Here is a 26,651-nt window from a genome sequence, read left to right as displayed (position 1 = left end):
CGGCAGCGGCGCCGCCGCCGGAAGCGGGCGCGCGGCCGCTTCCTGTGTTTATGTAGGGCCGGGCCGGCGGCACCGGGAGCAGCGGCACCGACACCGGCAGCGAGGGGCGGCCGCCATGGCCGTGTCCGAGAGCCAGCTCAAGAAGATGCTCACCAAGGTACGGGCGCGGCCCGGCCGGGCTCGGCCCGCGGGCGGGCGGGCGGCAGCGGGGCCCAGCGCCCGCAGGCTCCGGGGAGTTGGGTCGGGAAGGGAGGAACGGCGCAGAGAGCCTAAAATGGTCGTGCCCAGCTGCGGGGCTGGGCTGGGACAGTGCCGGGCACCCGCGGGGCCGTGCGGGGCACACACGGCGCTTGAGCTCCCCGGTCACAGGAGAGGCAAGGCGAGCTCTGCATCACTGAGCGGGGTGGGGTGGGTTTGATTATCGCCCCTGTGCAAGGAAACGGGAAAATCTCACGGAAGGCAAATCATTAACCCCTGAATCATGCCGAGCCACGCGTGCCACTCCTCGCTGAAAACTGGCCTTTGTCCAGCCGCTGGGAATGAAAACCCTTAAGGATGGCACTTAGCGGGAGTTACGGCTTTGTTGGGGGGATTTTGGAAAATTTTTTTGGCACTATTTAATCATACGTGTAGCGTTTTGAAATGAAGTGCAATAGTTGAGAATCTGATCAAAACCAAAGGCCCGTTCACCTGCATGGAGTCGTAAGCAGATGTTTTTTTAGCAGCTTGAAAATGAGTGCTGAATACCTGGTCAGTGTCAGCAAATGAGATCATGTGTCTATTTGTATGCACCTGTCTTTGCTAAATTAATTACTGCCATGCCATAGAAGAAATAGAATTTAAGGCAGTCCAATGTCCTTGTTCCCCCACACTTGTTAAATTTATACTCCTGTCTAGCTTCATGTAGGTGATGAAAAATGAAGATGTTATTTCATTATATTTATTTTTAAAAAATAGTTGCACTTTCTGTTCTAGAGAGGGAAGTTTAGTGATATTTCACACATTGGATAGTTCAGTGAATGAGCTAACAAAAGCTTGATCCTAATTTGGGGGAACCTAAGCACTTAATTTAACTTCAGGTATTAACCTGCTGTCAGATCTTGAAAAGCTTCATCTTTCTCTGATCTGTTTCCTGGTATGTAAAATGCGGGGAATGCATTTGCAATCTGAGAATGGAGGAGGAAAAAGGAGTCTAGAAATTAGGAATTCAAATTAATCAGTTTTAGTTACCTTTGTAGAAATCACTAGGATCTTAAATTTTCCAAAGAGATTTTGACATTTATTAGAAATCAATCTAAGTACAGAAATTAACAGCTGAAATTAACATTTGATTTTGCTTGTGGCAGTAGCTGGAATCATACAACTGTAATTGTATGATTAAGTAATTATCACTCAGTGTAAAAACAGTTTGTAAAAATGTTATCTTTCTTTGTTTTAATAGGGATATGAAAATGCTTGCTTAATGTTCAGGTGTTGTTACTAATTTTTGAAGGCACCCCCAATAACCAAAGTTGTGGTTCATCAGTCCCATGGTGTACCAGATTCACAGAGTGCCTGCTGAACAGGCAGGCATTGTTTTATCAGTTCTTGACTCAACTAACTTGAGATTCTTGTGCCAAAAGTGGAAGTAGAGCCTGACTGTGCTTACCTCTCTACTGTCAGGGTGGCAAGGCGAAGCTGTGCATGCCCCGTCCCTGGCAGTGTCCAAGGCCAGGCTGGAAGGGGCTCTGAGCAGCCTGGGATAGTGGAAGGTTCCCTGCCTTGGGCTGGGACCAAGATCATCTTTGAGGTTACTTCCAACCCAAACCATTCTATGACACTTGTGCTTTTTTGGAGCTTCTGTTAGCAGAATCCTGCTCTCAGGATTTTTTAATAGTAATTATGCCAATCTTGTTGAGGCTCTATCCTGGACCATAAGGTTTGTTCCTATGAGAAGGCCCTGCCTTTTAAACGTAGTTGGTGACCAGCTCTCATTTGTCTTGTAGTGACACCTGCAGTGGTGTGGGTATGTGCTGCCAGTCTCTGGCTGGTGTGCATGAAAATTCCTCCATGCCTGTTCCTGCTTCTGCCAGGTTCTGGGGAGGGAGGGAGGAATGTATCCAAGTATTAACAAAGTTGTCTCTCTGTCAAGCCCTGCTGCACACCCCAATCCTGCACCAGTTTTACAAGGGTGGCTGAAATGCTTTGCTGCAGCCCTCTCACCAAAACAGCATCCAGGGGCTGATTGACCTCTGTGCTGGGGCTTCCCTGTGCACACGGGAATCCCTGCTGGAGGAATTGCTTTCTGTCCCACAGACCAGCACTTGGCAGACAGACCATGTGGCTGTTTGTCCTTGGTCGTTTGAGGGAGAGCAGTCCCAGCATCACCCGAGGTGCTGGTTCTTCCTGTGGGCTGAGGTGGCATGGTGGGTTCATCTCTGCTCAGTAAATCCAAGTTGTCATGCCCCAGAGGAGCATCCTTGTCAGTCTCTGGAGGTGACAGGAAGAAGAGTTACTGTCTAAGCTTCACAACTCATGAGTGTTTGTCAGAGCCAAGGTGACCTTTAGCTGTGGCACCACAGTTTGCTCTTGGGTGATGTCTGAATGAATTTGTTCAGATGTTGTTTAACATTTGCGTGCTTTGGATGTCAGACATATCTTTGTGCTGGGCCCTTTGTCTTCCTACCATGGTTCAATGAAAGGTTGCTGCCCGTGTTCTTTAAGGCATCTGAAGATTGCAGTTTTTTAAAATTGTATTAGAATAAAAAAATGTCAAGGGACCACATTGCTGGCTTTTCTTTTTAATCATAATTATCAGGAGAAATGACAACAAAGCTAAAGGGCTGCACTGTGGTGAACCAACTGTGTTGCTCAGGAGCCTCTTTGCTGTCTGTGGGTTATGGCTCTGAGACTGGTGAATTCTGTAGTGGGGCATCTGTGCTGTTACTCCCTGCTCCTGATAAAAGGACAGAGGTAAAACCAGTATTATTGCTGGTTATATTGTGCCTTGATATGTCTGCTTTCTAGCTGACAAAATACATGTAAATGCTAGTCAATGATTGATAAATATGGTGTTACTTTGAAAAGTGCTATGAAATAGATCTGTGATATTACTTTTTTTTGTTTGTTTTTTAAGATTCATTCATATTCCTCAGATACACTTGGTTGTGGTAGAACATGAAAGAAAATGCAACAGCTCTTTCCCAAATCAGTTGATGCTTACATCCTTGTTAAGACTTAACATATTGTTAAAGTTCAATGAGATATATAGGCAGTGGTCATTTAGGTAATATGGACAAATACATTATTATTCCAAACTAAGAGTGGAGAAGAATGTCCATGTGGAGATGTAAACTCTCATAAATGCTGTCTGTTGGGTAAAATAAAAAGTCAAATTAAATTATACTAAAAATTTAGCTTCTGAAGTAATTTTTTTCTCTTTTGTTTTCCAGTACAAGTATAGAGACCTAACCATACAGGAGACAACCAGTGTTATTAGTCAGTACAAGGACCTCAAACCTGTCATGGATTCCTATGGTTAGTCTGTGCATGAGAAAATTTTTGTTGGTGAATTGTTGATGTGTTAGATGTCTTTGGTAGTTTTGGTGGTGGGGGGAAGAAGATTAACAAAAACATAACTTGAGTTTCTCTTTTTTGTCTCTGACATCAACACTTCTTTAGAAACACAGACTCAGTAATATAGTAAGGTTACTTTAGAAAATAACTGTCTAATGTGCCAAGAAGTGTCATGTTTTTCACAGCTTAACTTTTAGTTAATCACTCACTGATGTCATCAGTTGGTGTCCTGAGATTGCTGGTATCTTACAAATTCAGCTTTGCTGCCATATAAAGACGTTTTTAAAATTCTGTGTAGGAAGAACTTCAAATCAGTGAAGAAATGCTTCATTTAAAATCATTGTGGTAGTCCTTAAGAGTATGAAGAAAACAGACAATTGGCATGAGAGTTTTGTAATGTAAATTATTGATGATAATCACTGTTAGTTACCTGTTTCAAAGTATCTAGGTTAATTTAAGTTTAAGTGTGTTAAAGGAAGATGATATCTAGGGTTTCACAGCATACAGTGAGCCAGTGTAGATGCTCAGCCTTCTTATGGTCACCTTTTTTTAACTGTTACCTGTGGGATTCCTCTGTGATCTAATTTATATTACTAATACATCATCAAAAATTTTAGTCTTCTGCTTTTTAAGTTGTGTATCTGGATTGAGAAATATTAAGAAGGGACACATGGACAGGTAAAAGATGAATTAGTTTTAACTTGAGTAGCTGCAATCCAGCAGCTGTCACGGAAATAAAAATTCATGCAGTGACTGAAGAAACAAAGCAGGAGTGAAAGGACTGTGGCTGGACTAGCTGCACAAGTTTGCATAAGATGGTGATCACAATTCCAGATATCCTTGAGCTGTAGCCATTTGTGTTCCCTAATGCTCTTTAAGCTGCCTGGAAGAGGCTAAGCACAGAATCACTTACAGATAATCAATATTATTTGTAGCAGTGACATCAGCTGCAAGAAAGTGATTACATGTGGGAAAGGGATTTGTAGAGAATTCTTGGGTACTTCACTGTACATGACAAACAATGAACAAAGCCATCAAAAAAGTTTATTCCATTCAAGAGAGAGGGAGAAATGTGGGAAATGGATTTGTAGACAATTCTCAAAGCCTGACAGAAGGCTCACATAGTATGCACTTGTATGCAAACCTTGAGATAAGAACTGCTGACTTAAAAATGCATGGAACTAGAAACAAATTTCAAAGGATGGCCTTGCAAATATGACTAGATACTTTGGAGAAATAGAACTATGAAAGATACTTTGTAGTAGGACCCAAGAGGGGTAATTGTAGATGATTGGCTTTAAGACATTTACCGCATGGCGTAGCAAAAGCTGATAGGCCAAGAAACGCTTATAGTGTATTGTAATTGGGAAATAGTTAGCTTCTAATTGTGATGGTGTAAATTATAACATCTGTATTGTCTCACCCTTCTCATGAGACTAAAAATGGAATAAAAGATTTTAAAATGCCTCTCAGTTGCCTCATCTCTAAGTCAGAGAAGAGCATAATCTGACAATTACATTGCTGATGACACAGTTTTCAAGTTCATATTAATAATTAAATACATACCCCCATTGACATCCCAACATGTTCTACTTGCCTTTGCAGAGCATCAGCACCACAATAACTGTGCACAGTAACCTACATTTGAATTATGGCTAGAAACTTTCAGTTGGAATTAAGAAGATAAAAGCTTCCTCAACAGAAGCTGATTCATTCAGCCAAGAATAATGTATTGGATTAAAAGTATGAGAAAACTAAATACAGCAACTCAGTAAATTTAGGTCAGAGTTCTTGTGCAGTTTGTGACTAATATTTGTCAGAGTCAAGCACTTTTTTCTTCCTCTTCAGTGTATTACTGTTTGGTTAAATTACCTTTACTGATTTGGTAATAAATGCCTGTGGCTCAGGAATTTTCAGTATTCTTGCTGACCTGTTTTTTTGAAGAAGGCATAGGGAATTCTTTTATAAACCTCAGAGGACAGTTGTTTTTTTAAATCAAGTTTGAGTTCAGATTATCTTTGCAGCAATTTGTATTACTTGCAGTTTGCAAGATTCCATCATTTTGTTTGATCACTGAATGAGGAAACAGTTTTATTTGTAGAGAAGGTAGTTTGACAATGGTTAATCATTCATTTCTCAGAAGTATGTTATTCATAAGGAGTTACCTGACTGTGGACAGTCATCTGCTAGTCCATAAATGTGCAAGAGCTGAACCTTTCAGGCTGAGTTTATATGTGTGAAAACTTATGCCAATAATAGATGGGGAATAACCTGAACTGAGATTAACATAACCAATATGTTTGTTTTAAAAATATTTTTTGTTCTCTTTCAGTTTTTAATGATGGTTCATCCAGAGAGTTGATGAGCCTCAGTGGAACCATTCCAGTGCCTTACAGAGGTATGCATGTATTATAATTATCATCATCCCCATTATTTTCCCAAATTGCATGAAAAACTTGGATTTGTCCTTTCAACTTCACTACTTCAGTGATCACTCTTTTCTTGAAATCCTTTGCTTGTCCAAAGTAAAATATTTTAAAGAAATTGTTCTCCATTTTTGCTGTAGGATGAAATTTGAATGCTGAGCATTGCTTCTTCAGTCATTTACAGCTTTGTAGCATCTTTCTTCTTTCAGCATTGCACGTTTCTTCAGGCTTTTCAGTTGAATTGAGGGTTGCAAACCATTTATTGCTGCAGCTAATGAAATTCAAATTAGAGTCTTATAATGTAGCATTATAGAACAAATGAGATTGTGCATTAGTGGTGAGTGATGATTGTAAATCAAAGTTAAATTGTTCTGAAAGATGTTGAGTTTGTGGCCATAGTGTTACCTATTCATTAAATGTTATTAAGAAATTTTGTCTCTGGCTTCTAACTTCTAACAAAGTTGAGTTTACTGGGTCTAGGAGTTTTTTATGAATCTGAATACAGGAGGACAATTGAAGAATTGAAACAACTTCTGAAATCTTTCAAAATATCTTTTCTAGGTAACACATACAATATCCCAATTTGCTTGTGGCTGCTGGACACCTACCCTTTCAACCCTCCAATTTGTTTTGTTAAACCCACTAGCTCAATGACAATAAAAACTGGGAAGCATGTTGATGCAAATGGAAAGATATACCTTCCCTACCTGCACGAGTGGAAATATGTAAGTATAGGGAACTTGAAGTTCTCAAACTGCTCATTCTGCATTCCTCAAGAAAGTTGTATCATTTTTAATAAAAAACATAGTCTTTATTAGAGATCTTAAACCATTTTTAAAATAAAATCAACTGTGTGTTTTTTGGAATGTCTTAAAGTTCAGGATGTTGCATTCTGTGTTCTGGCTATTTAATGAAATTAATTGTATTTTCTGTTACTACTTGTCTGACTAAACAGTGCAGCACAAGGTGTCCTCTCCCCTGGGTTAGGGTTAGAGTGGTGTGAAGATTTGTGAGACAAGAATATTTACAGAAGGGAAATTATAAATTTACTTAAAACATCTCTGTGACTAAAATGGACTTTTACAAGCTCTTGGGTTCTTTATGCAGACATTCCTGGAGTCTCACATATATGGATATATTTGCTTTACCAGTAAATGGAGGCACTGAGCAGTGCAGGCCTCATAGAAGTTTTGGCCAAAACATGGACTTGTAAAGAAGCTGAACTGTGTTGACAAGATTAGAAAAATGATACAAGATGCATGGTTCTGTAAAAAGTGATTAACAGGAATGCATTTACTAAGGCTGGGTGTGTGGTAGTTCAGTGCTTGCATGGTAATAGTGGAAAAAGACTGCCCAGGTCAGGTGTTGCACAGAGCAAGAGGATCATCTAAGGTACAGCTGATACAGAATTCTTTCAGTTTGAGAGGTTGGTAAAAATAAGTAAGTGGATTATAGAGCTAAGTAAACTCTGAATTGGGGTGTTTAATCTGGTGCTGCATTCATGATGCTTGTTCTTATTTTGGCAAAATGAAATCATGCCTATATTAAGTAGTTAAACCAGGCCTCTCTGTTTATAACTGTATTTCAAGGAGGTTTGTGCCACTCCTTAGTGGGTTAGGATATTTTTTCTGTTGAGACATTCTGAATCAGAGCACAAGCTGTGATGTATGACATTGAAATGTCTAAAAAACTTGGGGATCTGTATATGTTTCATGTTGGGGGTGGATTTAATTTTTAAAAATATTATTATAATTCATCAGTGGACATTTATACCCAGTCATTTATTGTCCTGCAGTTGATATGGAGCCATGTATTACCCATTTTTTTCTAGATGTGTTTTGCTGTATGGTTTTGAGTGCAAGCTGACTGGGTTTGGTATGTGTAATAGAACACAGAAAGGAAGTTAATTATTCACATGTGTATACACATGAGAGATCCACATTTTAAGAACATTTAAACCCACAAATAAAAGGAATGCCTTTGAGAGCTGATGGAATGGCATTCTATTGTTGCTACAGTCAGTTAAACTGTCTGTTAGAAAAATGACCAACTTGTGATTTGCTTTCCCTCCCAGCCCCAGTCAGACTTGTTGGAGCTGATCCAGGTCATGATTGTTGTGTTTGGAGAGGAACCTCCGGTGTTTTCTCGTCCTACTGCTTCCTCCAGCTACCCCCCTTACCAGGCAACAGGCCCACCAACCAGTAAGTGCTCATCACTGCTGATTTCTGCAAATAATCATCTTAACATTTCAAAGGGATTGCTGCCCTGCACTGTTTGCCCAAATATTATGCATTTTACTTTTTATATTTCTGACGAATGAATTCACCTGGGTTGTGAATTTACTTGATTTTACCTTGTCGGACTCATTGATCTTAAAGGTCTTTTTCAACTAAAAATGTTCTGTGAGTCTAAGAATTCATGTGAGCCTTTGGGTTTTGGAGGGAAAAAATCAAGTTTGTATTATAACACACAGCAAAACCCAGACAAAACCAGAACACTCTCAAACACCCTCAAAACAGCCAGTGTCCTGTCAACATTCCAAGATAGAATTACAAAGTGATTATTCAAATAGCTTTATATCTCAATTTTTTTCATTCTAATAATACAAGCCCATCTTTTAAGTATCCTGCAACCATTGATTTCATCAGCACAAGCATGCCTACAGCTTGTGTATGCCCACGCTCCTGTTTGTGTGGTTTGTTTTTCTTTTTTTTTTTCAAATTGCTGGCTGACTATTAAAAAAAACTGCCTTGTGATTTTTTTTGTTCTTTGTTCTCTGTTAAGTTGATGTTCTGACTTGGTACCATTCTTATTTTCTTGCAAAAATCCTCAAGCCTTTTTAAATCATTTATTTATTTAAACCTCTGGAGGCATCTTATTTTAAAGACTGGGGATAGGCAGGTGGGGGGAAAATAAGAAATGGGAAACAGAAAATCCTAGAAATTCTTCCGGGGGGAGACTCCGTATTAGGTGGGAAAAAGCCAAAAAAATATTTGCATAGACCTAAAGTCAAAGACTGGGACAGTAGGGAAGGGGGAGCAGTTTAGCTGGAGATTGTTTATTTAATAAGATTATAACAGTTCCACATGAATTTAATGGTCCAGTAGCTATACTTGGGGTTATGTATTTTTGCCAGATTTTTAAGGCTGTGTCCATTTTCTGTTGAAATATGGCTTTTACTTGATCACAGTGTTACATTTGAAAAGCTGAAGTGCTATTCGTTGCCATTTCCAGCAGAACCCATTTTTAGCAAGGTTTTAGGCTCTGAACCTGGGAGAAAATGGGTAGCAAGCATAAATGGGACCATTAGGAATAATTGACTAAAGGCAGGTGTTTGGGACTTTTCAGCTTGTCTGTGGCTACCCTGCTTGTGAGAGCACCAGAGGGGTTGGATTGTCCTGATTTTCCAGGAACAGTGGGGGTCAGTATAAGTGAAGTTTTAGCAGGGACTGTGCCTTAAGGACAAACCTGCAATGAGCCACATTTGATTGCTCTTGTAGTCACTCAAAGCTGAAGTGCTTTGAATTCCTATTTTCAATTGAATTGAGATGAAGTACTATGAATTAGTTCTTAGCTGAAGTAATTCTAGTGAAAATGTTTCAGGGTTTTGAAATTATTAATAGCTACTTAGTTTTACTAGTGTAGTCAGACTTTCCTTATTTTACAGACATTTAAGGTTTGGCTTTCTTCATGTTATAGATACATTGTTTAAGAAGAAATAAAGTCCTTTGACAAAAATTTTAATCATTTGAAAGCATTGAAGAGTGGAAATAGCTCCACTCTTAATAGCTCTTAAAAAAAAAAAAAGTTATTTGATGAAATATTCCTAAAATTGCTAGAAATGTGGGATAAGTGTGTCCAAAACATAATTTTGTCAGCTTTTCAAGAAAAATCTTAAACTTGCTAAGACTATTTAGACATTTATATTTTTAAATATTTTTAATTATTTTTAAAAAATTAAATACAACTTCTAAATAGCAGAAATTACCCACTAAGGACATGGTTGGATCATGAAACAGCTAATCAACTACTCTGAAGGTACTTAAATTATGCACTTGTTATTTAGTGCGAAGACATCATTGGCTAGAAAGCTTAAATTCTTTTTTCAGCAATTACTTAAAAAATGGAGACAGCTCTTCAGGTGGGTCATCTTTAATACCATTTTGGTATTTTGGGGTTTTTTTCTGAGTACCCCAGCTGCAGATTCTTTTTTTTTTTCTTCTTAGTACACCCATTTGTTGTGCATTTTTAAATCAATACCTACTTTTTTCCATGTAGTAATTAGTTTAAAGTAATGATTAAGAAAAAAAAATCCATATAAAAATAGGATTATTTTTATATTTGAGGAAGAACTTCTTTGTATGGAGGGTTTTAACTTCTGAAATGTAAAAATGCACAAAATTCTTGTTTTATTTAGCTTCCTATGTGCCAGGAATTCCAGGTGGAATATCTCCCTATCCAGCATCAAGCACTCCAAACCCAAGGTAAGAGCCCTTTTAAACTGTCATCATTTTTCTGATAGAGAATTTCACTGAATAGTGTCTAATCATAATTGTATTTTCTTATGGTGTTTCTGTTGTGTTCATGTTAGCAGGGTTTGTTAAGAGTGAGGGCTGAATTCTTGCCAGTAGCCAAAACTGGAGAAAGGTCTAGCTTTCTTAGTTGCTTCAAATAAAATAGTTATGGGTGTGATAAATAGATTTTGAAATTACCTAACTCCCAGCTGTTCTCTTTTCTCACTCATATATTTTTATATATTTATATTTGACATGACATAGAAAGAAATGTACCCCTAAAAGTCAGGATTTTATTAGCATCTCAAAAATTGAACAAAATTTTGCTGAGTTAATACAAACCTTGACTCCAGCATAAATGTGGACTTAGAGTATCTAAGGGAATATTAAAAACATCAAGTTACTTCAAAAGCTTTTTATTAATATTAACCAGGATTTCTTTCTGTATAATAGTTAGGAATAAAGCATTTCTGGAAGACTTGCAGGTCTGTGTTAGTAAATAGTGAGATGTTGACTACTGCCTCCTAGTGGTTACCTGTATTTTTTACATCATAATTAATTGTTTTTATTACTAATATCCTTATGTCCTGATTTTGTGGTAGGAGCATATAAGATTTTAAAAAAAGCATATAAGATTTTAAAAAAAGACATTTAAAATCTAAAAACCCCTGAGGATTGGGAGGGGGGGAGTGTTATGTGGGATTTTTTTAAGTTCTTACTGCATGGTTTTTCCTCCCAAATATGTTTGTTTAAAGCACTCCTAATGTTTGTACAAAAGTAATAGAAGAACTGTTTTTAAAATATATAATTTATTAATTAATAGGAAGGTTTTAAGAACTATTAAATTTGCAGTTGCCTGAATAGAAAGAGAACATGCTTATTTTATATTTTGCAGGGGTTTTTGGACCACTTTGTTTAATTATTACTATAGTTGATACTCTGCTGCATGCAGGTGTTTGTCAGACTAGTACTGACTAATTTGTGTCCTTGTTTTAGGTGACAGCAAATGTATTTTAGAAATGTCACATGTCCCCTTATAATTGTTTCAGTGAGCAAATGAATACTTTTGCTTTCTTTATCCCTCAGAGCAGGACTGGGGATTTCTGGGGGAGTAGGTTTCACCTTGCAACCATATTTTGCACAGCATTTTTAGGTTTACATAAGGCAGTTCATCAGTCATCTTCTTAACTGTTCTCATATTAAAAATTATTAATTTAAAATTGTTGTGTGGGATTTTGTAGCTGGAATAATTTGTTTTGGATATTGTGGCATTTCATATAGCACAGCAAGGAGATTCAGGAGAATTTGGTATCCAAATGTTGACCATGCAATAATTAGACAGGGTTTCAGATAGAATGGTAACTTAATACCAGAAATACCAGTTGTGAAAGATGTAAATGTGAACAGGAAAAAGCCCTGCAATTTTAACATTTTATTATGCAAATGAATGTTTAACATGGTGGCAATAAAGATAATCTAGGTGGATGATATTTTACTAATAGTTGCATAACATTAGCATATCTTTCTTTGTCAAAGCAGCTTCCCAAACTATCCTTACCCAGGTGGTGTTCCCTTCCCAGCAACCACTAGTGTGCAGTACTACCCTTCTCAGCCTCCTGTCACCACTGTTGGTGAGTACCTTGGAAAGGATTTCTCTGAAGTAAAGCTTCTCTCTGTAACTCATATGTAAAGAAATAAAATAGAAAAAAGAACATGTTGTTCTTACTCTGAAGTTCCAAAGCATTGATCTTTAATTAAAATTTATTCAAAGGAAGAAAAAAGTACATTTTATTCACAGTCAGGAATTTCATAGATTTCTGAGTTTCTGCAGTACATTGTGTGTGCTTTGTGAATATTTTGAAGAGCACTGCATGTAACTACATGAGATTTTCCTTACCCTTTAACTGTAGGTGACTTTTGATTCTCTGCATTGCTCTGTTCATGGTTTAGAAAAATACCTTTTTCATCATTTAAACATCTAATGGATTCTATTTATACTTTCTTTCCTCCCAAAGTAGTAACTTTCTAAAATAGCAGTTTGGAATGAGCTTCATTTTTAGTGAGTTTGTTCTCCAGCCTCTTCCCTGCTGCTTCTTACTGATCTCTACTTGTCACTTGCTCCTTTGTTCCCTTCAGCATCAGCATTTAGGCTTTTGACCTGTGTCTTTTCCCAGTCTGCTGCTCTGTGGCCCTTGCTTTCCACCCTGCCCCTCACTGTCCGTGTATGTGTAGAAGGCTGGGAACCAGTGATAGGTGTCACCCAGTTCAGTGGGAAGCTGGTGCAGTAACTTTCCAGCTGGCTGATATTCCCTTTGGCACAGTTACATGGTGAGGGTGTAGATTTTCTTGTGATGCTGTTCATTAGCAATCCATTGTAGACTCTTGAGCCCTGTAATTTTGAAATGCATCCATAGATTCTTCATCTAATATGTGAACTCAGTTATTTATGGAATGGCTTGGGTTAGAGTCATAGAATGTCTTTTCTTTCCAGAACTGTGTGTATTTTGTGATTTTTCTTCACATACATGGGGACAAGGCAAGGGAAGAGAGATGCTCCTACTTTACTCTTACTAAAATATCTGAGGAGTTCTGTTACTACTGAATTTGAAGGCAGCAGTAAGTTGTATGTTGTATTTTTCTTGTGCCTGATCCTGTCCTTTGTGTCCAAGTTCTTTCAGCCTTTTCAATAAGAAAGTATTTTCTGAAAGTTCTTGGCTACTTCAGTGGTCCCCTGCACTCTGAGGTGATGTGAGTCTGCCATGCACAGTGCAAGGAAGCTGCTGTCCCACTCAAGTCCCTCAGACAGTGCTTGGTGTTGTGGGGCTGCTCTTGTGTCCTGGAGAATTCATGGTCTCCACTGGCTCTGATTAGGGAGCTGATAAACTTTGTAGGCAAACTTGGCTTTCTGCAGCGTCTTTCTCAAACAAATCCAGTTTTGCCTTTATGTAGCAGGGTGTCAATTTAAAATAGAAATATATTCTATTTAATTTTTCCCCTCCTTTTCAACCCCACTGGAGATGAATAGAGGTGCAGTACCTGCAAAGATAGAAGACTCTTCCAGTCCTGAGTTAGATCATGTGTGATACCAAGTTGTAATGGCAGGTTTCATAGTGACAATTTAACATTACCCTGACTCATTTGCTGCAGCTAGGTAAAAGCCCTACACCTGGTTTACATGGCTTATCTCTTGTGCCAGATGAAATGCAAACACATCACTTTGATCATCCACTACACTTAAAATATTGTGAGGTGGTTTTGTTGTGTTTGTTTTGTTGGGTGTTTTTTACAGTCCAGTATTGTTTTTTCTTTTGAACTGAAAATGTTTCTTTCCTGTACAGTTTGTTTGGCTGTGGTTTATTGTGATAGTTTATTTAGGAGCATATCAGTTGTTACAACTTCAGAGCTCTGTGTGGGTGGTGGTGTTTTCTGTAGTGAACCTAGTTCAAACCTAGTTTGAATTGAATGAAAATGTTCATGCAAAGTAGCTCAAGTTTTTCGCCATCACTGTTTTTTCAAATAGTCCTTTAGGCTTTTTCTTTCTGTTCAGTCATCTGCCATTAATTACTTTTCTGCTGCAGTTACTGGTTTGATGATTCTGTAAGGTCACTTCTGAAACCAGACTCTGCCTAGTAAAGGTTAAAGGTTTCAGAGTTCTGTTGATTTAAAGACCATGTGCCATGAAATCTTCTCCAAGCTGGGCTAATTATGGAAGTGACAGAAGATGCTATGGGTTCATGCTCTGTAAGAAGATACATGGATTGAGCTGTATTAAAATGATAATTTTATGTTCAAAGACCTCTACCCTACCTGGTGGCATTTCTGTGTGAATTTTCATTGTGTTAGGTGTATTGTGATTTTATATTTCTTTTCCTCTGTCCTACTTTACTGTTAAAGTGGGCCTTGCATAAAAACTCCCAGAGTGAGGGATGTCAGGGGAAAAGAAAGTAAGCCTAAGTTTTACTGATACTGGTTCTGGCTGATTCTGACTTTGTGTTAGAGTATAATTCATTATGTAAAGGAAACAGTAACTAAAATCATGCTAATGCTGTTTTTGAAGGGAAATCAGGTCTTACCTTAATCAGGAAGTCCTGTACAGTGAATAAAGTCTGTCCTAGATTGTTTGACTGACTTGGTTTAAGTTTTACTTCTCAGTGTAAAAAGTGCTCTTGTTCTTTTCTCCTTTTCATAAGAGGCAGCAATGATGGATTCCTGGGTTTGTGTATAGGGTGCTATTTGGCAACTTCTGTTGCTGGCTCTAATTAACCAAATTTTGCAGATTGTCTTGTTGACTGACAACAGGGTGATTTTTTTTAGGCCACAACCGTAAATCAGATTAAGTGATGGGACATTTATATTTTCTTAAGGCTTTCTTTGCACCAGTTGTGTAATAATTCAATCTCTTTATTTTTTCAGTGGTAATTTGCTTATCTTTTTTTAAAAAGTACACATATTCTGGTGCAACTTACATGTATCCAAAGTGCTCACATTAGTAATTATCAAAATTTATGTTTTCTGTATTTTAGAAGGCTTTGGTGGATTAGTAAGCATGATGTGCTTCTTCCTGTAGTTCCTGTCATTCATTTGCACAGCTTTATTTTCCCATCCATGTGGCTTGGTGTAGGTTTTGTGGACAGGAACAGAGTAAAAATCATAGGGAAGAGATACAATCTTATGCAGTATTATTTTGATAGCAGAAGTTAAAGTATTCAATTATACAAGAATCACGTGAACAGTGATGAGTGGTTTTTCATTTTGATGTTTTTTGAAATGTAGGGCACTGGAAAATGTGATGAGCATAATGTAACAGCTTCAGGGTTTTGATAGCTGTGTCTCTGGATAAAAAGATACTCTGGCAAAAATTCTTCTTGCTTATTTTCTTTGCAATTACTGAGCTTCAAATCTCTCTGTGTTTCATTCATAGCAGTTGTGAAGTTTAGGCACAAAAGCTGCTGTAATTCTTGCTGTGTTGTTAAAATGCAGTTGAAATTTCACTGATCTAGAAGGTGTGAGGCACAAGCCTGGGGAAACTGTGACCCTTCACTTATTCCCACAGAATAATTGAAGTGGTTTATGATAAATATCACCAGTAGCCACTTCACATTTGCTAGAGCACTCCAAGTTTCCTGGTCTGGAGATATATTGCACTTCTTGTGACAGACACAAAGTACTTGCCTTTCTATTTAAAAGTGTGTTAGTGACAGACTCTTGAAATCATCCTTGAAAGGCTGATTTTCAAAAGCTTATTCAGATCTCCTGCCCCTTCTGCTCACTTGCCCATAGGGATGTACTGTTCTTGAGCCTGGAGGAAGTGATCCTTGGATATTCACCTGCTCTCTTGGACCCCTCTTCCCTCTATGGTAAATTCCCATGGAATTCTTCCAAGAAGGTCTGTGAAGAGGCCAAAGGTAGCTCTTATGAAGTCCAGGGTTGCAATCTTATTCCTTGCCCTGCTTTCTACTTGTGGGCTGCAGAACCTCCATGATCTCATGGTCACTGCAGCCAAGGCTGCCCCAACCCTCACATCTCCAACCAGACGTTCCTTGTTTGTTCTACAAGGTCCAGCAGCACATCTTTCCTCACTGGCTGCATCTGTATGAGAAGTTATTGTCAGTGCTTTCCAGGAATCTCCTGGATTGTGTGTTCCTGCCAGTGTTGTCCCTCCAGCAGGTGTCAGGGTGGTTCCCCACGAGAACCTGGGCTGCATGCCCTTCCTGGGAGTATCCCCACTTGAGTTGAATGGGTGGTGTCTATAACTCTCCATTTGTCTTTCCTAGTTTAACACTTTCCTTACCAGGCTAGGCAATTAAAAAAAATAAAAAAACAACAAACCCCAAACTAATACCTGTAGTAGGTAAATTCATTGTCTCAAGCCAGCTGTTATGTTAATTGTGGTTGAATACATCCTGCCCCTAACTCTTGTTCTTCATTAAAAAGTCTTGGACTAGTAACATTTTTGGACTTCAGAGGAAATGACCACCTCATTTTTAAAATTAAAAAAAGAGTGTGGATGTGGGAATAGTGAAGTGAATGAATGGATGCATACTCTTAAATTTACTTGTGTCTATCCTAGCGTGTATTATCTCACTGTGATCTCTTTGCTGCTTCTGGAAATTATTATGGAGAGCAGCTTATTTGAATGTCTCACTGACACTAAAGAGTGAAGTGAGAAGTACACAGAGCAGCTTGGCCACGTGCTATTGCAGCTGGCTTTATAGAGCAGCCCAGCATGAATGTTGAGCTTGTGCAACATCATCGTGCAGGGCCCAGCAGAGATGGCACCATCAGCGAGGACACCATCCGCGCCTCCCTCATCTCGGCCGTCAGCGACAAGCTCAGGTGGCGCATGAAGGAGGAGATGGATCGCGCACAGGCCGAGCTCAACGCCCTGAAACGCACAGAGGAGGACCTGAAGAAGGGCCACCAGAAACTGGAAGAGATGGTGACTCGCCTGGATCAGGAAGTGGTAAGCTGAGAGGAGCCTCTGCTCCCCACCTGAGTATTCTTAGTAGTGAACAGAAGCTTGGAATTAATTAATCATTAATCATTATAGAAAAAACAAAGCTTCTAGCACATTGTGCTTTCTCTCTTTTGCAGCTGGGGGCTTGTGCTCAGACTGAAGCAAGTCAGAAATAGCAGTGACCATGAGATGCAGTGTCCTGCATGTGTCTTACAAATGCCATTGCTCAGTAGTAGAGGAACAGTGTTATTTTCCCCCATTCTTCCCGTGCAAGATGTTAGTGGTGTGAGATTATTTCATATTTGCATCTCAGTTTCTTGATAATAATGTGTAACAGCAGTGCTGGAGAACATTTCAGTGTCTTAGTGTAGAGAACATTGATTTTGTTCACAGCCTCCTTGAATAACTTCTCCTTTCCCAGTAGTCTCTCCTACTCACAGTATGCTCAGAAATTCCTGCATTTTTTCATTAAGGCATCTTCTGCTTAGTCCATCTGCTCCTTGCACTGCTGCTCAGGAGTAAGATTTTGGGATTGATGAACGGTTTCTGAAAACAGCTCAGTGTTCAGATGTGGTTTAAAAAATTATTAGAAGTTATGAATTGGACTAGAGAACTGGGGAATCCTGCATTCTAAAGAAAATAATTACATTGGTTTTGCTGTTACTACCTTTAGCTAGTTTAAATGGTTATTTTTCCTAATGTGGCAACTGAAATTCTTGGAGTGCTGGCATGCCTTCTCTACAGTTATAAACGGGTAATGGATTGACATTATCTGAAACAGATGCTACTTCTTTAAAAGAATCTGAAAACTACAGGTTGATAGCTCTTTCTTCTGTAAAAATCATAGTAAAGATAAGCAAAGAAGTACAGAATGAACCGGTATGTCTAAAAATCTTTCATCTAGACAATTGTATCACAATAAGATAAGTAAACATCTTAATTGTTTTTAGGCTGAAGTTGACAAGAACATTGAACTTCTCAAAAAGAAGGATGAGGAGCTCAGTTCTGCCTTAGAGAAAATGGAAAGTCAGTCAGAAAATAATGACATAGATGAAGTTATAATTCCTACAGCACCACTTTACAAGCAGATCCTGAACTTATATGCAGAGGAAAATGCAATTGAAGACACCATTTTCTACCTTGGGGAAGCACTGAGGCGTGGAGTGATAGATTTAGATGTCTTTTTAAAGGTAAGTTTCTTGAGATATTTTTAAGATGTACATTTTAAATGTGTTTACTTTGGACTCTTGGTTTGGCTTACTAATGTTCACGATCTCTTCACAGTAGAGGATCCTGTAGGAACAGGACTATTTATACATTCAAGCATAAGTTTTAGAAAGTGATTTCAGAATTTAAAGACCAATTTTGAAAGCATTATAGGTACAAAGTCATGTTGTTTCCTTCTTGTGTAGACCTTGCTAATTCTGTTTATCTGCTGTTAGAAGAACCATTCTCTGCCCCATGGGAAGTGCATTAGTCTGATTGCACCTTATGGCGTGTGTATTATTACTTTGATAAGAATATGCGTGGAGTTAATAATTGTTGTTATAATTTAATGAATTAGTTAATAATTAAAAATCATAACAAATAGACTATAGCAATTGCATTTGGTAGCCATCTGCCAGTCATTTTAAGTCAAGAAAATGCTATTTAGTAGAATAATGAATTTAGTGTTTCCAAAAAACTGACATCCCATTTGGGTCACAGAGTACATTTGTGTGGCAGTATTGAGTTTTTGTCAGAACTTTACGATAGCCAGCTGTTGTTTTTCTGTCTGCAGCATGTACGTCTCCTGTCTCGCAAGCAGTTCCAGCTGAGGGCACTGATGCAGAAAGCAAGGAAGACTGCTGGACTCAGTGATCTCTACTGAATTCCCAGACTAGCTGGGAAGTTGGGTTTCCTTGTGAAGCAGCCATTCTCTTGATCTTTCTCTTAATCAGTAGGTGCCCAGAGTAAGTTATTACATCATCCAAGTGTAAGATATTTTGAATCAATAATATATTTTCTTTTTGGTAAAGACTAGCTTTTATTAATGCACTTTCTATCTCCTGTAATCTTTGTGCTGGTGGACTTAACGCTGAATAAAACTTGTTGCATATTTTCTTCCTCTACAGAGCTGTGTATGACGTGCTTTCTTTTCAAATATGCAGTGTCAGCTTAACCATGCTTTCACTTGTGAGATTTGGAATATGTTGTGCCAAACTGGAGAAAATCACATTTATTATGACCAGTGAAAACTGAAAACTCAAAAGGTTCTTGGTCTCAGCACCATAACCAGCGTGGCTTAAGACTGAGCCTTTGCCTTAAGGCTTTTCATGTTCCTGCTGGCTCTGAAGAGGTTGGAGTTTATTTTAAAAACCTGGATGAGACTTCCATAAATATGTAACTGCCTGAAGCCTCCAGCGCAGCTGAACATATAACATGATTACACAGGTGCTGTTTGAGTTAGTGTGACTTGAAAAATAGAATTGATTTAGGTGGGTGTAAATAGAATTGCATGTGGAGACCAAGCCCTATTAAGAAAAACAAGGAGACAGAAATAACAGTTTGTGGTTTATTTGGTGTTGTAGTTGGTACTACAGTTGGACAGTCACTGTCTTGTTGCACATAGAAACCTTAACATTTTTTAAACATGCTCTGGAGACAGAAATTACAACTAGACTGATATAGTACACAAAAATAAGGTTCTCTAAGAAAAAAATACCCACAAAAATTCCAAAGCAGTGTTAGGAAAATACACTTGGACCTATCAACAGTGAAATATTTAAGCGATTCAGCTGGCAGAAAAGGTTGGTCAATTGGCTTGACAATCCTTTAACTTCAAGAAATGTCTTTGGTTTCACATTGTGTAGCGATTCCTCCTTATTCCTTTGAACCAACATGAAACAAGAGGAAAAGGCAAAGGTTTTTTAGGCAGTGCTGCTTTGAATGCTGGATTTGTCATACCACTTCACTGAACAAGACTGACTAGGTAATCTAGCTCTGGCTAAGAACATGGGTGTCTGTGAACAGGGAAAACCCTAGATTAGTTTCCTAATGCTATCTTCAGGAAACTCCATTGTTCAGATTTGAGCTTTTTGTGTGTTCTAGTTGAGATAATACATTGAAAGATTTGACTTACTTGGAAGTGCAACGTAAGACAAACCACTAAACCCGTTAAATTGCTAAGACCCAAAAACTGCTTGGGCAGGTTTAAAACTGTAGTTCCTTCTGGATTGCCCACAGCGTGTCTGCACTCTTCCTTAATTTGTCCTCTTCCTCAGGTTTTAGGATCATCTTTACTACATCAGTGATGCCATTATTGCCCAGTACACAAGGAACACTTAGGAAGACGTCTTCTTTTATTCCATGCAAGCCCTGAAAGGTACATAAGGATTGTTAGGCTGGAATTTATATATATCTCTGTATATTTTATAGAATATCTTACCAGGAAACCAAATTTAACTGAAACTAGAAAACGATTGCTGTTTTTCAGAATTCCAGACATACTTAATTCTCAGTAAGACAAAAATTAGGAAAAAGAAGCTGCTCACCTTAACAATGGTAGAGATGGGGTGCACTCTTCTCAAATTCTTCATAATACTTTCAGCTAGGTCTCCCACAGAAAGGCCAATAGCCCAGGACGTGTATCCCTTCAGTTTGATCACCTCATAGGCACTGCAGAGACACAACACTCATTATAAAGAACAAGCACCAGAAAGGCTTTCAGAGGTCTCTGGATCAATTTGGAGGCATCAGAAGCTTGACTGATTTTCTGACAGGACCAAAATGAACTTAGCAGTGAGTAATTCTATTTGCATTTTACACTAGTCCCCACAATTATACTGGAAGCCTAGAAGTTTAAGCTCTTCCCTAATTTAAAGTTTATTAATAATGAAAATTTAACTACATTACTCCTTAAAATATTATTTCATGTTCCATTATGTTTGCATCCTGACATTTGGGGCTACTGAGCTATTCTAGATCTGGGTACTGCAGAACAGAGATTTTTCAATCCTTCATGATTTGTTCTTGTGTTGAAATTTATAAAAAAGCCAAGCCAGTATTTACCTGTCCACGACCTGCTTATGGACGTCCTTCCAGTGTTCCTTGTCTCCATCAGTTCCCAAGTCTGGATGAAGAGCCTTCAGAGAGACGCCAGCAACGTTCACTCCACTCCAGACAGGCACTGAGAGTTGCACATAGATAAATTAATCTCACAATACTCAGTCCTTTTCCAACTAACATGAGATCTAGCTGGATTAATCTGCAACACATCATTATGATTTACCTATAATCTTAAATATAGTATGACCTATAAGGCCAGCCTAAATTGCAGCCTGAGAACCTAGGAGCACATCAACATTTATACACAGTGTCACAAAGTTTGAATACACCTTTGTTAATGTGAAATAACTGGGCAATATTAACTGAAATGACAGTCATTTTGCAAAGTTGTCCCAAACTAAGAATTGATTCCAATTGCATTCTGGTGAGTGTCAGGAAGCAGACAGCACTGCTCTGGTGCTGCTTGGAAAAGTACAGCTTAAATAAGGAAAAAGTGCTTTCTCCTGTCCTCCAGACTTGCCCCTGCAATTCCTATATACAGTGATTAGGAGATGCCAGGAATGGCAGCTGAGTGACTGCCAGTAATTCCAGTACAGATCTTTGAGAGGCCCTTGAAGAGAACTTTATCCTCCTGCTGCTTCAGTTTGGGTTTTTTTGGGAGTTACGTGAACAATCTAGCCTAGAAATGTTTAGCCAGCTCAGGTTACAGTAATGACCTTTTCCAAGCACAGTCATTCAGGTCAAATATAGATCATCTAGGGTTACTCTGTGCAGCAAATGACTTAAATCAGAACTTGCATTTTTAAGGTGCTGCAGTGCAAAGGTTTTACAGCAATGTTTTGCTGTAGCCTTTCAAGGTGTTCCTGGCAGACAGCATCAGGGAGTTCTGTGTAACAGCCAGCCTGATTTCACCCTTACCACTGGAATCTCCGTGCTCTCCAACGATCCATCCGTGGCAGCTCAGCGGGTGGATGCCCAGCCTTTCTCCCATCAGGTGGCGGAAACGGGCAGAGTCCAGATTGCAGCCGCTCCCAATAACACGATTTTTGGGGAAGCCACTGATCTTCCAGGCCACATAGGTCAAAATATCCACTGTGAGGAGAACAGGGTGATAACAAGTGCCACTCGTGAGCAGACTGATAATGAGGATGGTACCTTGCATTCATCTGTAAGCATTTCATGCTAGTTTCAGGAACAGAGTACAAAGCAGTGCCCATGGCCAGGCGCTGCAGTGGGCTTACATAATGACTGTTTAATATAACATTATTACTATTTTGAACAGTCTCTCAGGTCTGCCTTTATGCTATGCATGCAATCATCAGTGATCCTAGTGTGTTCAAGATCACTTGGTCTGAAAACCCAAGTTTATTTCTCAGAAGACAAAACTGCTGAGTTTGGAAAAGGAAGATGACGTTTTTTTGCTATAGCGATACCATAGAATGGCTTTGATTGAAAGGAGCCTTAAAGATCATTTCATTCCAACCCGCTGACATGGGCATGGACACCTTCCACAAGACCAGGTTGCTCAAAGCTCCATCCAACATGGCCATGACCATTTCCAGGAATGGGGCATCCAGAACTTCCCTGGGCCACCTGCTCCAGTGTCTCACCACCTTCATAATAAAAGAATTTCTTCCTTATAGCTAACCTAGATCTACCTCTTCCAGTTAAAGTAGTTGCCCCGTGTCCTATCACTACATGCCCTTGTGCAAAGTCCACCTCTCTTTTAGGCCCCTTTAGGTACTCCAAGGTCTCCCCAGAGCCTTCTCTTCCCCAGCACAAGTGTTTTCTAAAAGCCTGTGCACTAATGCCACCTTAGTGAAGAACGACTATTCTCTAAGCCAAATCCTCTTATGGCAGCACAAGACAAACCTGGGTTTGAGACAATAAGCAGCTTGCAGTCAGGACTGTATTTAACGACGTTGGGAATGATGAATTTGAAGATATTCACGTTGCGCTGGACCAGGTTAAGGCGGCTCTCTCCTTCTTGCTGCCGGGCACCAGCAGTGACAATGACCAGCTTGGAGTGTGCAGTCACACTGTAATCTGCAAACAAAAGGCTGTGTCAAACATGACCTCTACTACACATGGTTCAGAATAGGAGTTCTCACTTCCTTTCTGTACTGGGATCTCAAATTCTCAAGTCTGAGTGTGCAGCAATTCCCTAGTAATTGTTACCCTAGACTTTGCCCCTATAGAAAATGAAATTTAATTTTAAGACAGTGGTTCTTGCCACAACATTCAGGCATGTTGCTATTTTAACACACAGCTGCAGGCAGCCTTGCTCCTTGCTTCTCAGCCACCAACGGGACTGGGGATAGCTGCTGGGATAGCATTCAGGGTAAGTGCTGTGTAGATAGAAGAGGAAGAAGGCTCTGCCCTCATAACCTACTACCTGTAGGAGATGTAATTAAGGTATGAGCTGGTTAAGCCTTTGCCCTACTCAAGGCTGCCACTAAAAGTTATCAGAATTAAGCAGTAATGAGTTCAGGGGTTAACTGGTCATGAAATAAAGTTCTCTAAGGTGCACAAGTACTTAAGAAATCCATCTTTTTGTACTGAGTGAACCCTGGAAGAAAATTCTTAGCTGGCCTGGCCATAAGAAGGTATATTTTAAAATGTCAGCTGAATACTATATCCATGAGCTTTCCCACCAACAATTAGGGTGACAGGCTGTCCTTGTGAGACCTGAAGTGTGTACCTCCATTTAGAAACAATGGGCACATGAGAGCCAACTACTTGCCTTTGCCAGAGACGATCTTTGGAGTTTTAAGGAAGAGGCTGCCATGCTGGAGATCCAGCATCTCTCCTCTGAGCTTGTCCTCCACGACATCAACAAGGGCAAGTTCATCAGCCAAGTCCTACAGGAGACCAAGAGCAGTGGTGAGTTTGCTGCCTCTTTCAGCAAACCATGAAGTTACAATTATTTTAAAAGCTACTTAAACAATTTTGGTCATCTCTAACACTTCACTTCTTCCCAGAGTCCTTCAATTAGTCCCCTGGGATATCCACTTCCTTGAGTTCACTTTATACTTTTCATAACCACATTCTTCATGAAATAGGAGTACAATTAAGCAGTACAATAACAAAGAATAATTTAATAGTGATTCATATGCAACCTATTTGACCATCAAGAAAAGCAAGCCTCATGTTAACCACGGCATTTTCAGTATGATAACTGAAGGCAGAAGACAAGTCATTCAGAGTGTCAAGGACCAATTTTTCCAGACTACACTGCAAAGAATCATTCTGTTGCTCTGCTCAAGACAAAATGATCCTCAGTTCTCAATCTTTTTGTATATTTAGAGTGTTAAGAGAATTCCTACTTAGAAGGAAGTCTGGAAGTCCCACAAAGGTAAAATGCAGCTCTTAAAATGATACATAAAGGACATTCTGCCTGATCCTGAGGCAAACTTTATCTACAAGAACTGCAGCTATTTGTTCTCTGTCAATAGCTTGAAGACTTGCTTCATTTCAGGCCCAAAAAAGGATTGTATAACCCGAAGTTCATCTAATAAGGGTGGCTACTTTTTTTGCCCCTCATTTAGGTCTCAGGCTCTTCTGCTGCTTCCTCCCAAGCCTGACACTTACCTTCATGAGGATGCTGATGGCACAGGCCATTCCCACTGCACCCACGCCAACCACACTGATCTTATTTTCAGCATGGCTCTCCTGTTTGGCGAGAGTGTGGATGAGCTGATCCTTGAGAGACATGGTGCACTGCTGAAAGGAAAGAAACATCATTTCTCTAAGCTTTGGAGCTTTTACTGATACCAAAATAGTTATATCCAGCAAGATAAGAGTTTATTCCAGGATGATAAGAAAATGGATACAAAACACATGAATAAAATGTCTGGCAATACTGTCTGTATGCCACAAAATGATTGCAAAACTAAATTAAATTACTTGTGACAATCCTCTGTTCAAGCTCACCCTAGCTTTGCCTCAAGTACAGCCTGACAGCCATTGATTATATTACATAGCTGGTGGCACTCCAGCAGCAGCAGAATGTTCTAAATGGCCATCCATATTACATTTAGGTGCAGGAAGCCATTTTAGTACTTCTAAGCATAGCACAGTCTGGCACCCTCTGTTCTCTCACCCTGAAAAACTGGTATTCTGTGCCCCGAAGCCTTTCCAGAGCTCAAGTTGTGCAACACTTAGGCAAGCCCTTTTTTAGGGCAGCATGAGCCACCACATCAACTTCATAAATTTGTTTTGAAGTGAAACTACTGAGTTTTGAATTAAGATGGCTGGAGTCTGGTGTTACCATCTCTCCCACCCTCACATTTTAGCTGCAGCTGCCCAGCATCCTGGTTAGTTGGGTTCTGAGAGCCAAGGGGGTGCAGAAATGGCACAACGATGACAAAGGATTGTGCATTCATCCCCGTCTCTGCGTGGAAGCCACCACTACGCTTTCCCAGGAAATGGTGCTGCACTGGGAGCTGCACTGGGAGCAGCCTGAGGAGCCCAGGGCAGGAGCAGCTGCACAGACGGATGCAAGTACAGACACCACACGACTGTCTGGTGCTGAACAGGCAGCGACTCGTTCAGAGCATGAGAAGCCGAGCAGAGCAGCAGGTAAGGACTGCAAATTTTGGGGCCGAGGGGAGGGCCAGGAAGCCAGCAGGGCCCATATTTAGGAAAAATCAAGCAAGCTACGTCAGTCTTCCTGTGCAGGAGCCTCCTGAAGCGTGGCCATGCAGTGCACTCTCCATGTGCCAAGTCCTGCCTAAGCACTATAAGCACTTCAAGGCTGATCAGAGCCACCCACTCAAGCACGTCTCTTAATTTTTTTTTTTCCTTTTAAGAGTGCCATACCCCTCAAAGAAACAAGAGAATGGTAGGTGGTCCACTAATCTGTATTTGAAACGCAGCCCTAAGCCCATCCTCAAGTCTCTTTGCAGGATCACTCCCTGGGGCCGCACGCACCGATTACGGGAAGCAAGCTAATCCACGGAGGCTCAAGGGCATGGAGGGAGGGACGATGGGGGGCTGCGAGTGGAAATCACGCAGGCTGGACTCCGGTGTAGATTCCACCACGGCCGGGGGGTCTCAGCGGAGCAGGCGGCGTGGAGCGGACTTTGTCCATTTATCGCCCCTGCTCCACCGCGTCCCCCCGGAGGTTTGTGGGACCAGCACCGCCTGCGGGACCAGCATCCCCTGTGGGATCAGCACCGCCTGCGGGACCCCTTCTCGCTCTCCCCCTGCTCCTGCACCCCCGGCGCCCGCACCCATCTCACGCCACGGCGATCGCACCTACCGAGCGTCCTCACCCAAGCGCGGCTGTGACGGCGGGGCGGGGGAGGTGGCGGCCGCCGCCTTAAATACGGCTCGGGCGGCTGACGCGCGGCGGGCGGGCTGTGGCGGTGGGGACGTGCCCGCCGACACGTCGGGGTGGAGAGACGGAGAGGGAGGAGGGGGAAGGAGCAGCGGGAAGGAGATGGAGCGGAGGGTGGAGGGAGGCGAGCGCAGGGGAGCTGGGGCGGGGCCAAGGCGCTGAGCTATGCGTGCCTTCAGGACTCGTCTGAGGGCCGTCGGCCGGGGAGATTTCACTCGCTCTGCTGCTAGTCGGGATAAGTGAAAGCAAACGCTCCGGCTCTGCAGAGTTTGTGGGAATTCAAGGCATTCCTGCCTTTGTTTCCCGCCCGG

The 26,651-nt window shown here is 40.4% G+C and overlaps 2 protein-coding genes across 4 annotated transcripts; one reads left to right on the top strand and one right to left on the bottom strand.

The window, feature by feature from the left end:
- The first annotated feature begins 8 nt into the window (after nucleotides 1–8).
- Nucleotides 9–19,065, top strand: TSG101 (tumor susceptibility 101). 2 transcript variants are annotated; one of them, XM_066551440.1, is made up of 10 exons: nucleotides 9–157; nucleotides 3,432–3,516; nucleotides 5,888–5,953; nucleotides 6,543–6,706; nucleotides 8,056–8,182; nucleotides 10,399–10,465; nucleotides 12,032–12,126; nucleotides 16,756–16,958; nucleotides 17,903–18,142; nucleotides 18,733–19,065. In XM_066551440.1, the coding sequence occupies exons 1-10, from the start codon at nucleotides 116–118 to the stop codon at nucleotides 18,820–18,822; spliced, it is 1,179 nt and encodes a 392-aa protein (XP_066407537.1). In that variant the 5' UTR covers nucleotides 9–115; the 3' UTR covers nucleotides 18,823–19,065. The 2 variants fall into 2 exon arrangements, with proteins under 2 accessions (XP_066407537.1, XP_066407539.1); XM_066551442.1 differs by having other exon boundaries at nucleotides 10–157; nucleotides 12,035–12,126.
- Nucleotides 19,066–19,492: 427 nt separating this feature from the next.
- Nucleotides 19,493–26,376, bottom strand: LOC136557508 (L-lactate dehydrogenase A chain). Of its 2 annotated transcripts, none has more exons than XM_066551443.1 (8): nucleotides 26,263–26,376; nucleotides 24,591–24,722; nucleotides 23,743–23,860; nucleotides 22,872–23,045; nucleotides 21,918–22,091; nucleotides 21,003–21,120; nucleotides 20,486–20,609; nucleotides 19,493–20,309 (listed from the first exon to the last, which is right to left on the bottom strand). In XM_066551443.1, exons 2-8 carry the CDS (start codon nucleotides 24,711–24,713, stop codon nucleotides 20,145–20,147), a joined length of 996 nt encoding a protein of 331 aa, XP_066407540.1. In that variant the 5' UTR covers nucleotides 24,714–24,722; nucleotides 26,263–26,376; the 3' UTR covers nucleotides 19,493–20,144. The 2 variants fall into 2 exon arrangements, with proteins under 2 accessions (XP_066407540.1, XP_066407541.1); XM_066551444.1 differs by having other exon boundaries at nucleotides 24,591–24,719; nucleotides 26,263–26,371.
- Between the last annotated feature and the right edge of the window lie 275 nt (nucleotides 26,377–26,651).

The sequence above is a fragment of the Molothrus aeneus genome, chromosome 6 (genome assembly GCF_037042795.1).
Source record: "Molothrus aeneus isolate 106 chromosome 6, BPBGC_Maene_1.0, whole genome shotgun sequence".
Lineage (NCBI taxonomy): Eukaryota > Metazoa > Chordata > Aves > Passeriformes > Icteridae > Molothrus > Molothrus aeneus.
This window is presented reverse-complemented; position numbering and strand designations above follow the sequence as displayed.